The 13235-nt window shown below is 43.5% G+C and overlaps 1 protein-coding gene across 1 annotated transcript in view; it reads right to left on the minus strand.

Moving 5' to 3' along the window:
- Positions 1 to 8937, minus strand: part of LOC130523451 (uncharacterized) — a 30200-nt gene extending 21263 nt beyond the window's left edge. Inside the window, exon 1 of the mRNA XM_057028800.1 lies at positions 8928 to 8937. Coding sequence (XP_056884780.1) covers positions 8928 to 8937 — 10 coding nt within the window. The remainder of the gene's footprint in view (positions 1 to 8927) is intronic.
- Between the last annotated feature and the right edge of the window lie 4298 nt (positions 8938 to 13235).

Consider the following 13235-nt stretch of genomic DNA (forward strand, 5'->3'; position numbering starts at 1 on the left):
GGCTTGATGAAAAAGGCTCACGGCGAGTTATCAAAGTAAAAGCCCCTTCACTCAGAAACGGCTCTTCCTAGGAAGGCCATCATTACGGAGAGAGGCCTCTTTAAATTAAAGCTTTCTAAAGAGGCACAAGCACATGCACAAGGGGGAGGGAGATGTTCATCTCAAAGGAAAATTAGTCCCGGAAAAAGGAAAAGTCCCGTCACTTTGTTGCACTTAAGGGCTTTGGCTTTACTTTGCATGGGGAGGGGGGACGGGTGTGGGTCGGAATCACAAACTCCAGAATCGCTGGCTGTGATTCAGAAAGATTTGCTTCCGTTTTCTGAGGAGTTACAGAGGTGCAGCTGGATTTTACAAGACAGACACCTCGTGCCTTTTAAGAGTCCTTCGGCATTTTTATCAGCACAGTGAAGCCTTTGCAGCAGGACAGTAAGCATCTGAGGCAGATAGGAAATGTTTCTGCTGCCCTTGTCTATGTGGAGGAGAGACGGAGTCGGGCTGCCGGAGGAATGGGGGTGGGGGAAGAGATGCTCCAGATGCAGAGGATGGAAGTGCATTTCAGTCGGGGTGGTGGAAAAATAAAGGAGATGAGGGTCCTTAAAGAGAGAAACTCAAAATGACGACTTAACCTCTCAAAATAATGAGGTGGGATATTTCATGAATAATTCAAAACCATCTAATGACCAGAAACAGGCCTGGCCAAGATAGACTGTGGGCTTCCGAGTTCAAATATTTGGAATATTAATCGGAGATTTGCCGTGTTAGCGCGTCAACATAATTCAGAGTATCCCATTTAATCCAAATGGTTTTATGTGGCACGTTTCAAACAGCTGCAGGTGACGGAAGTGTTGCACAGATTTAAAAACACAAATGATTATAACAGATAAAGTTAAAAATGAATTAAAAGTAACAAGTGGAAATGAAAAACCCAATTTTGGAAATGCCAGAAAAGACCGAGCTAAACTAATACTCCAAATAATAAATGTCTCACGAGGTTTCAAAAGGCCAAAGAGAAGAGATGGAAGATTTAGGCTTTCACTTTGTTTGCATAAAACCCAGGAGCAGTTTGACCTGAGCAGGTCAGGTGACCTGAGAGCTTGTGGGTGCATCAGGGCTACAGCCAAATATTGACCTTATTTCCATGGAATTAGTGAAATTCTGAGGGTAATCTCATTAAACCATGGTCAATAGTTCAAATTAAACACAGACTAGTCAGGTGGAGATCCTCAGAGATTACTATAAAGGTCATCCTTTTGTAATAGCAATTTTAAAAAGATTAAGAGTGTTTCCATTCACCACCAGTTCCTGCTACATTGGAATAAAGATCATAACGAGTGCGCTTTCCATGTATGTGTGTTGTTAAAGAGAGTCAAAATAAAAGCATAAAATACATAAATCCAGACCATTTCCCATCCTCTGTTTTCCTGCACATGTAGCATGAGACACTGATGACAATGTCCCTGCATCAGCTTCATTGGCCACTACGTTAGCGCCTCCGTGTTTGCTCAGTGGTTCCAGAACTAGCATGATGACAATCCGCAACCCGATTTTTGTTACCGGGAAAACAGTAAACACATCTTGTAATGCAAATTCGATATCAACACTTTGAAGCCGTCATTTCCATGTTTTAAACTAAGTTGGGCTCAGAAGTGGCTATTAAAACAAATCCTACCGCAACAGGCAAAGTGACAACAAGTGACAAATGTGGTTGAAAATCCTCATCTTGTTTTGCTTTTTGGCTCCAGGAAGAACAGGTTTTTAAGCACACCTCAAAGACAATTTATTTATATTTATCTGACTCTGGACTCTCAGCGTCGACTCCCACTGAGTGTGAAGGTAATTGTAGTTGTGGGCGGGGCCAGATGTTTGCCCTCTCCAGGTGGTCGGGGCCAACCTTCATCAGATTAGAAACTCAGCTCTTTTCCTTAATTCTCGCCACAGCCTCTTGAGATTCCTCCCTTACGCCCACACAACATTCTGGCACATCTTCATTCTAATCGGTGGATTTTTTAAGAGAAAGACTCACAAACACTTTCACTACAACCCTTTACAAACTGCTTGTTTCCTGGGGGGTGGGGGAGAATCTTTTGCATTACGATTCAGAGAACTGAGATTAATTAGGCTTGGTACCCACCCTGGAGGAAATTGTATTCATTATTTAAATGCAGGTGGCGAATACTGACGGGCTGTTTTGCCTCTCAGACTTGCTATTTATAAAAGATAAGCGTGTTCAGGATCAGTGGTTTCGCAACTTATCAGACGCTACAAGCAGCTCTGACAGATTCTTTATCTAAGGGGGTGGAGTCATTGACAAAGAAAGAAAAAAGCCCTAAATGAGAAAGGCAGGAACAGATAATGGGTGCGGATCTCTGGATGTGGAGGACTTCCACTGGAATCCCCACAGTCACACATTCTGAGGAGTGTCACAAAGGTTAATGAGGTGCCTCCGCCTCCTCCAACACCTCCAATACAGACATAGAAGAGAAAATGAACCCCCTCAGTGGATGGTTTGGATGTGATCACAGCAGAGTCCACGCAGATGACCTCGCCGCCTTTTCAGAATTTCAGATCAACTCCGTAAGGTTTGTGCCTCCGATATTCATTAACTGGACCCCTCGAGTTGCGAGTCGTCTCGAAGCAACTCCAGCTGAATAGTTCTGAACACAGACGGATTTCAGTGACGTGCTGACTTTCAATCTCACCCCATCCGCCTCAGTATAAAGTAACCCCTCCTCTTCTGCTTCCTGCAACGAGCAGAAACAATCATTTACGCTCAGTTTGACAGTTTAGCTGTAAATACTTTTATTTTTGATTTCATTTTAGTGAATTTTGCCCAATGTGCATCTCTCATTCGTGTAACTGGAGACACAAGTTAGAAAACAGTTGAGACAGATTTCTCATCTGTTTGAACATCTCCATCGCAGTTCTAAGAACCTTTTGAGAGCACGCTTTGTCTTTTGTAATGCTAACAGCGCATCAGTGCAGCGCAGGCAGAAAATTAGAACCAGGCCGAACAAATCCAATGCCGGGCTCCATCTGTGGAGCTTTCAACTGTTCTTCAGTCGAACACTATTTTGCAAACCCACAAAATACAATAATTATAATGAAACTTTTCAATATGACTAGTTCAGGACCTGAAATGTCGACGTTCTGTAGAGTTCCAAGCCTTCCAAAGTAAAGTACAATTCTCTATTCTCTATAACAATTTTCTTCTTATCCATCTCTCACATTTATTCATTTGCACTTGCATGTTTGAAATAAAATGATAAACCAATTAAACCATGTATAGCTGTAAAAACACCCAGATTATATTACATATACATATTACAGTTTGTTGTTGTTTCTTTTGCTGCAGTGGGAACACACTTGTTAATCTAGTTTTGGGTTTAATCCCCGCTGTCCTTATCAAGAGACACTCTCTTGTGGAGACTCTTTCTCAAGAGACTCTTTTGACAATTGTCCATTTCAGCACAAACTCAAGACATCTTTCCAGGAATTAATCAGGCAGGAGTACTTGATTAATGCACAGACACCAATATTATGGAATTACAGGGATTGTGGGGGTGCTGAGACAGCTGATTGTGCTGAATGTTTGTCTGGTTTTGTTCTGCTGTTGGCCAAGATTACAGATGTAATATTTTCTGCAATTTGTTGCTCCACTCTGAACACGTGCATGTCACCTCTTATGTCACATCAGCACTTAAATAATTCAAAAACACCATTTTTCTCTGTGGAGTGGCCTGACCCAAGGTTACATAAGAATGACCACGCAGTCCCCTCAGTGTTAGCATTTAATTAGCTGCAAGAGATGGTTTTTGAAGGGACCCTTCATGTGCAAATTTGGAGATTGAAATATGAAATGAAAAGCAGAGTAGGACAGAAGAAGGAGGCTGGGCGTAACAGGGCGTAAATCCCCGAGCAGACATGTTATCATTCAGATGTGATTCTCTGGGATTTTTGTACGCAAGTATATGTTTTTCTGTTTTTGTTTTTGCATGGGTGTCAATCAAAAATATGCATCCTTGAAATTTGCATCATCTTTAGTGGAGGAAGGTTGATTTTGTTGCCTGGTTGGGGGCATTTTTCACCACTTCTTGCATGGCAATGACACAGAGCAAGTTGTCAGGAGAGCGTGTCCACAAACCCATCCCTATTTCCCTCCCGGTCAGGCCGGAAAGTGACAAATGTGTTCTCCTCTCACTTTCCCCAGCTGGTGGAGCTGCAGGGATGATGTCATCATCAATCAGCGATGACACCCAATATTAGTGACACCAAAACGGCTTAATATCACAAACAAAATAAGTGGAGTGCTAACAGCGACACCGAAACCGTAAAGCTGCCGTTAAACTTTAACGCTACGTGTACGTGGGCTGCATTAGCAAACATTAGTAGGATATTAACAGCTAATTATCAAAACTAGCAGCAAGATATTCTCCCCACCCACTTTTTACAGCTGCATGCAGAAAGGATCAGTGTGCAGAAGCAAACTTCACATTGCGTCAACTGAACTATCCAGTCAATTTGAATAATATCATTGTTGACCTTTTCCTGTTCCTTAAATGCCACACACTGCATTTACTCAGGGTTAGGTTGACCATGTGACACTGGAAGTGTTTCATAATAGATACCCAGTGCTTATAGTTCATGTCTGCACCTGCAGGTGTGTTCAGGCTAACTCTAATGTATGAGGAATTTACTTTCATTTCCAAGGGTGGGCCGCAACTCACAACAGTCCTCTGATTGGCTGACACAGCACGCCATTGAATGGTTTACATTTTTCAAAGGTTAAGTTGCTCTCGAGCAACCACCACGAAGCCTCTGGCGCGAAAACACAACACTCACTCATCCCGTCACGTGAACAATCCACTCCCGAGGACAGGCATTTGCCAAAATGACCGTTATGGCCCGCTTGCTTTTGGATCTTTCCCCCCAATCTGATATTCTGACACCTTGCTAAGAAGCACTCGGGCTGCTATGTGCACTGAATAGGTTCATAAATAACATTAAATATGGAAGCCTTCACCTCTATTAAATGCAGAGGAGGTGGCCCTGTACCACAGAATTTCTTCTTTTAATTTCAAACTGGTGTTTTCGATCAGTACACGTCCTCCAATCTCAAAGTCAACAGGACTTTTATTTGTGCCAAACGTTCCCTGGGAAATGCGTTTCTGCCCCGTGTTGGCTGCCTCTATCTCGGACGAGCAGGTGTGTTGCGAGGCATCTGTTGTGATTGTCATCTATTATAGAAAAGCCAAAAAGCCTAAAGTTTGCAAGTGTGCCTGCAGAAGAGAAGCAAAACTGGAAAGAGGACACACGCGGGCGCGCTAGTGTGCACACTTCCTGTTTGTTTTTTGGGAGTTTTGCATTCATTTTTTACATCACAATCTGTTGAGTTCTGTCTACAGGGTGCAATTGTTAAATAATAGATGCATTAGAAGATGGAGCACTTCTACCACTGTAAACGTTTATGAATAAGTCACGATTATGAACCAACACCCGTGTGTGTGTGTGTGTGTGTGTGTGTTTGTGCGTGTTAAATCTGTTGTGTGCCTTCTGTGCACTTTGTCAGTGCACAGAAGGTTTGTGTTTTCATTAAAAGATCCTTTTACAGGCTTTTCATGTTGTCACCGCACTTGGCTTCTCTGCGCCACCATCGATTTTGCTCCACGCCTCCCATCTATCATCCATTATCCCCAAATCTGCTGCGGTTATTCCAAAAATGAAATCTTTTGTAAATGAATGATTAGTGCAGCCGCACTGAAAGACCACCAACAGAACTCGCCGAAATCAATGCAATTGGATTACTGCGACTAAGTCCAAAGAGTCATTATTCCACTTCATGGATCAATTGAGCGAGAGTGAAATAGGCAAATTATTGTAATATAATGACACGCATTGGTTTGCCATTGTCTTCATTTCTGCATTACACGACATTTCGGGACCCCATTCTTCTCCAGAAACATGAATCAGTTCGAAGCCCTCATATGATTGATCAGTTGGCGCGTGCAAAGCTTCACTTTTCTCCATGTAACATGATATACTGTGATCTTTGTACTTTCAAATATATCACAACCCCCCACCTACCCACCACACACATACACACACACACTCTTGTCCATCTCTCTTTTTTCCCACTTAATTTAATTAGCTCCTGCCTGACAATTACCGCTACCAACACCATCCTGGTCCGGCACGTCATCCATCTTCATTCACCTGCTCCTATGCTCGCTTCCCACCAACAGAGAGGTCAGAGGTGAAATGCCATTCGGGTTGACGTCTCACCAGCCGTGATGATTAATATCTCTGCAGAATTCGTCATTGAAAGATGGCTGGCATGTTAAATTCATGTGTTGGAGCCACACAGCGGCGTGTTCAAGGTGCATATCTCCCAAGATCCGAAGCAAGAAATTCAATTTTCTGTGTGATCCAATAAGAAATATGACACATCTTCTTCTAGACAGGCGCATTTGTTATGGTGGCTCTTTGTGGCTCCTGTGGAGGCAAATAAGGGCCCTAATACACCAAACGCTGACTCTGACAGAAAGAACTCAATACAAATTGGAAGCACCGAGTTTATGGCTTAAATTTAAACCCCATTTGGTTTTTGTATTTTTTCCAATTGCAATTAAATATAAACCAAATGTGCTTCTATATTACATCTTTTATTCACGATTTAAAAGATTGGTGTGTATTACCAGATTTTCACCGCAAATAAGGAACACAACATAATAGGAGGCTCTACTTTAGCCCTAAATATTGCATTGGCTGCTAAATTGTGCAAAAAGGAGAAAATAAATGAAACCATGTTTTAGTGGCTTTGGGATTCCACGTTGCATTGAATGAATTCAAGGGCAGGAACAAGGCAGAGCTGTTTCGACCACAGCCAGGCGTCCTTAGTCACGTCGGGTCACCCCAGCACGCTTCCCTGCGGTACGACTGTCTCACAGACGCGACTTGAGGCGATCCTTCGCAATCGCAACAATGTGGAGCAGCGCGGCACAAAGGCGGGAGCGCCGAGCGACGGCGCGGGGAGGGGTTTGAGTGGATGCGGCACAGCTTTACACCGGACGTGTTTGGCTGGTTGGCACCTTTTCTGCTCATGTTGCCTCCACGAGTTCTCTCAAGGTGAACACTTCGTACTTATTGATTTCCAACATGCAATCTTCAATAATTTGATAGGTATCAAAGCTAGCTTCAGTCTCCCACCTCCCTCCTGATCTTTTTCCCCCCTAGCATTCGTTTAACACAACGCCAATGCCCTGGAGTATTAATTATTTGTATTGCCTGTGCTCTGATCTACCCTCTTCTGTTAGGATTTGCATGGATGGTGCGAGGCTGCCATGTCTAATCCTTTGCCACAGAGAATTCAGCAGCTTTATATAATAAGGAACATGAAGTTACAACAACAACAACAACAAAAAGAAGAACTTTAGCTCCATATAAGAAGCTGCGAAGACTCTCTCCATTCAAGATGAAGAGCACTGGAGCAAAGTGTGGTTTTAGATCTGACTTTCGGAGTCTTTACTGTATATCAAACTTTTCGAGTTTGGCAGCGGATCACTCGGGGAGAACAAAAAGATTCCATGATGAACTTGCATTATTCACACAGCCAGGGACACTTTGAGTCCTTAAAAAGTGAGGCACGGAAACACACCCAGAGTTATGCCTCAACAAGAATCCTGGTTTTCAATCAAATTACCATTACTGAAACCCCAGTGTCGCTGCAGCTCGAGGCAGCGGTGAGGTTTCATCTGTTTTATCTTGGGTAAAAGTTTGGAGCTAAAAACATAGCGTACGGGCAGAAAAAGAAGATCTTAACATTTCAGTATTATTGAGCATTTTAAAAATTGATGGAATTGGGAATGAGATTTAAGTGAGGACTTCTTGTCTGCTCTGGGAGGCCTGCCACATGTCCTCCATGCAGTGAGCACGGAGCCACTTCATCTTCATGCCTGCAATATGAAGGTGTGTTTTGCTCAGGAACAATTTGAAATCAATTTATTGAGGTGGAATAAATGAATCAAACTGTCCTGTTTTTTTGTTCAGCACCCACAGGCTGTGCAGAGCCCAGAGAGGCATTCCATGGACACACAACTGGGAGAAGGGGCTGAAAGTTAGTGAAAGGCTGTGCAATCACAACTGCGTCACCGTGTGGTGGCCTCTCAGCAGGGACTGCTTTAAATAGCTGTTTGCATCCTCCACTTCCCCTTAAAACAGTCCCAGTGGGGTTTTATAAGGAGGGTAATTACATTTTCTGGGATGATTCCAGTACTGTCAATTAGCAAGTTCTCTTAATCACTTATTTAGCCACTTCAATGTGAAGTTTTAAACCAGGCAATTTAGAATGGAGATTAATAAAAGTGTCAGGAGGTTCTTTGACTGTGAGTGCTTTTAATTGCATTTAACCAGACAGGTTTAGTAAAGTGATTCAAATGCATGAAAAAAGGGATTTCTCTGTCACTGTTGAGTCTTTTTTTTAGGTCCCACATGTCTGCTTGGACTGTCAGCTGTTCTGAAGGAAAGTATTATTTGCCAATCAAGAATGAATCATCAGTGACAGTCCACTTTAAAATGTGTCATATGACAAGAAATTTTATGTATTTTCTTTGAGCACTCAGAGGATGACAGCTCAAAGCTAACTTTAGCAGATATTAGCAAATATTATAAGCTATTTCAATCTGTTACACGGGAGTCTCAGAAATTTGTCATGTCTCCATGACCATCTGTTGCCTTTTCAACAGAGAGGGATGCAACAATAGCAGTTTGGCATTAAAAGCTCAGTTAAAGCATTTCACCCTCCTCAGTCCGGTGTCGCGTGGAGCATTTGTGCTTTTGTCCGTGTTTCAGGGCATCTTTGTGCTGTGTTTGGCACCTTTAAATCATTTCAAGATGCAGGAACAACAGTGCCAGTTCATGATCCTGTGTCATACCTGCAGCCATGGTCCCGAGCACAACCTAACCTGTCTCTAGCCATGAGACGGTCACTGTCTCTGTCCATGGTCCCGAGCACAACCTAACCTGTCTCTAGCCATGAGACGGTCACTGTCTCTGTCCATGGTCCCGAGCACAACCTAACCTGTCTCTAGCCATGAGATGGTCACTGTCTCTGTCCATGGTCCCGAGCACAACCTAACCTGTCTCTAGCCATGAGACGGTCACTGTCTCTGTCCATGGTCCCGAGCACAACCTAACCTGTCTCTAGCCATGAGACGGTCACTGTCTCTGTCCATGGTCCCGAGCACAACCTAACCTGTCTCTAGCCATGAGACGGTCACTGTCTCTGTCCATGGTCCCGAGCACAACCTAACCTGTCTCTAGCCATGAGACGGTCACTGTCTCTGTCCATGGTCCCGAGCACAACCTAACCTGTCTCTAGCCATGAGACGGTCACTGTCTCTGTCCATGGTCCCGAGCACAACCTAACCTGTCTCTCGCCATGAGACGGTCACTGTCTCTGTCCATGGTCCCGAGCACAACCTAACCTGTCTTTCGCCATGAGACGGTCACTGTCTCTGTCCATGGTCCCGAGCACAACCTAACCTGTCTCTAGCCATGAGACGGTCACTGTCTCTGTCCATGGTCCCGAGCACAACCTAACCTGTCTCTCGCCATGAGACGGTCACTGTCTCTGTCCATGGTCCCGAGCACAACCTAACCTGTCTTTCGCCATGAGACGGTCACTGTCTCTGTCCATGGTCCCGAGCACAACCTAACCTGTCTCTAGCCATGAGACGGTCACTGTCTCTGTCCATGGTCCCGAGCACAACCTAACCTGTCTCTCGCCATGAGACGGTCACTGTCTCTGTCCATGGTCCCGAGCACAACCTAACCTGTCTCTAGCCATGAGACAGTCACTGTCTCTGTCCATGGTCCTGAGCACAACCTAACCTGTCTCTCGCCATGAGACGGTCACTGTCTCTGTCCATGGTCCCGAGCACAACCTAACCTGTCTCTAGCCATGAGACGGTCACTGTCTCTGTCCATGGTCCTGAGCACAACCTAACCTGTCTCTAGCCATGGTGCTGAATGCGTCCAACGGAGCCGCTCACTGTCTCTGTCCATGGTCCTGAACAAAAGCGGGTCCTGATTTTGGACGTACCCTTTGTGTCTTTGTCCATGGTGCTGAACAGCAACAGTGGACGGTGGGGACTCTGTCCATGGTGCTGAAGAGTGGAGGCTGGTGTCCAATGTCCTGAATATAAAATCTGGTGCTGTGCACAGGTTTCCTGTGGCTTGGTCCATGTTCTTGAACACAGCCTTTCTTTTGTTTTTGGAGCTTTCCGCTGTGTTAAATATTTTTTGAGTCATTTCTGTCAGTCTTGGGAGTCTTGAATCATACATTACCTTTGTCCGTCATGCTCCCACATGCTCCCACATGAAGTACAGTGGTGATGGCCCCCGTGGACTGTCTGATGAGTATGTCCTTTTTTCTCATTGAGTTTTCTTCACGTTGATACTTGCCTAAATAAAATTCAACTGCACTTCTTATTTTTTGAGACGTTTTATCCATGAGGCATTTTCAGTTTATATATATATATATATAAACTGAAAAAAAAAAAAAAAAAAAAAAAAAAAAATATATATATATATATATATATATAATATGAGTCTCTTGAGATTTGTTTTAGCAATGTTTTTATTATTGGAATGGGGGATATGCTAAAAAAAAAAGGCCTAGAAGCCAACAGCAAAAATAGTTGAAACTATATTTTCATGGATGGGGAAGCCTAACAAGGTATCCATGATATGAGAAACAAACTGGATGATAGATAATTGTTTTCATGCTTTTTACAGCTGATTTAAGACACTGGTAAAACCAACTGTTAATATAAGAGATGTAACAGAAAGCTAACACATCAGGAAGGTTAAGCCAAGAATAGCCAAGTCTTTTTTGTATGCATTCCTTTAAAAATGGATATTCGACTCCTTTGTTTCAATCTGTAGCTGCCTAACTAGTTGTGCAGCATGGTTGACATGAGCACTGAAACACTGGCCACAAGGCAGCATGCGCCCATTACTTCTGCTGGGCTGAGTGCACAATGAAATGAGGATTAAAAATGTTGGAAATAAGCCCAGAAAGCATTCAAACAGAGGACAACCTGCTCCCCTGTGGTTGGATACCGAGCAGCTGAGAGCAGTGCAATGCTTTCCGATTAAACTACCTAATTTCATGCGATGGCTGGAACCTAAACAGATTTACTGTTTTTTTGAATCAGATACCTGGGGGCCAATGAGCTCTGATTGAGATTTACCACTTTAATAATGCTGCATTTGCGGCATAGTTTAGGATATAAATGGCAAAATGAAAGCCACCGCATGCAGCAGTGATGCATTTACTGGCATCGCTGCGCACAAATGAAAGTTGCAATAGATACAAATGGACACAGGTCAGTGACTCAGATTATTTTGTGTTCTGCAGCCACATTGTTTTATCTGAACGACAAATAAAACCAGAATGGCATCATGTGCATGAACACCTTCAATGGAAAGATAGATTCATCATTATCATTAATTAGAAGCAAGTACAATTATGTTTTTAAGAAAATGACCCTTTCCTCAGGGAACAGCACTGCATTAACTCAGTCGTGCTTCCAACTGAAAGTCTTGCAGATAAAAACTGGAACAGATGTGTTCAGTACATGATTCGCTTGGTCATATCAGTCTTTCATTGATTACTGGTTGTCGCTGTTGACACGCTGCATGCTGACGATACGGCACCTGTTTGCTGTAAGCGAGCAGCTTGAAGCCTTTTTTAAGTTTATGCATTCAGTTTGGAGCAGACTTATTGATTTTGCAGAATGATGGTGTTGTTTGAAGAAAAGACGGGTTTAATTGGATGTTAACACGCTGGAAATCCATTTAGCCCTGCTGCACAAATCACACAATTAGGTTTAGGAATAGAAGTTTGTTTTTTAGTGGACATATAAGCCTTTTGTGAATAATGAAATCAAAGAAAAGAAATATTTTGCTGCATGAAGCTGCTCTTTGACTCTGCCAGAAAACCTTGTAAAGCAGCAACAACTCACTTAGCACATCATTTTTCAGAGGAAGCTTTAGTGAATACCTGGTTGGCAGTTTCATTGTGCTTCTGTGCCCTTCCGTAGAAAGGCAGATCTGATGTTTGGCTTGGTTGTATCTATGTAGTCTGAGGAGATCACCTGTGTTTTCACTAAGCAGTACACCTGACCAGGCTATGCAGCAGTGTATCTTTATCCTGCTTGTTCTCTGTCGGGTGTGTAGAATGTGTGGTGATAGCTGGTAGTCGGCTACATAAGCAAATTACACAGCAGTGGTGTGTAGCTCACTAATAAACTCCACGATGAAGAAAAGATCTGACAGGAATGACACTGAACCCCGCCCCACCCCTTTCTGTCATGTCCTGTCTCTTAGTCATAATCAATGAGAAACAAGTGAAAGTGAGCGTTGTCCCTCAGAGGAGGGCTGTTGACCAGTTGTCACAACAACGAATAAAACTTCACTTGACCAGACATGTGGCTCCACCATGCCGTATCGGTGGGAGGCTAATGTGGCCTGATTTAGGGACTTGATGGTTGTTGAAGATGTCCCAGCTTTTTCTGACAACATAGAGGTGACCCGGAGAAGAGATGCGTCCCATCTGTGAGTCATTACCCAACCCTGTGACCATGAGTCGTGAGGGCTCCTCTGAATGGGTCTCAAGATCTGGCCGTGAGAAAACAAACAAACAAACATGACCACTTCTGATGAGTGAAAATCTGAAGGAATTAGACACAGAAGGATGGCAAACTGATTGCAACTGTTATCTGAAGAAGAGGAAACAAAAAACTAAGGATCACTCAGGAACAGTGGGCCCCAGATGCTACGGGGAGCGATACAGATGTCAGAAAGTGAGCCCCTAAAAAAGGTTGCATGTAAGTGAAACAGCCGCCAAAGGACCCCCCCCCCCCAAAAAAAAAACCAAAAACTCCAAGTTTGCTTCTCCTGTCCCACTTTCATTTTCACACGAGTAACCTCACAGCGGCGGAGCTGGCAGAGCTGTAGCGAAGCAACACTTTTGGTCCAGGAGAGGTCTAAACTAAATCTACTGCTTTAATGAGTCCCTCTGAGCAGGATCTTACACCACTGCTACATGGTGGATAAGGTATATATAAAAATACATTATTAATAAATAATGGGCCATAATTAAGTGTCGGATTGTTTATGTTTTTCCCTAATTCTTTGGGTTTACCTTGAACTTTCCTGGGAGGAATTCTATTTCT

This window comes from Takifugu flavidus, chromosome 3 (genome assembly GCF_003711565.1).
Source record: "Takifugu flavidus isolate HTHZ2018 chromosome 3, ASM371156v2, whole genome shotgun sequence".
NCBI classification, from domain to species: domain Eukaryota; kingdom Metazoa; phylum Chordata; class Actinopteri; order Tetraodontiformes; family Tetraodontidae; genus Takifugu; species Takifugu flavidus.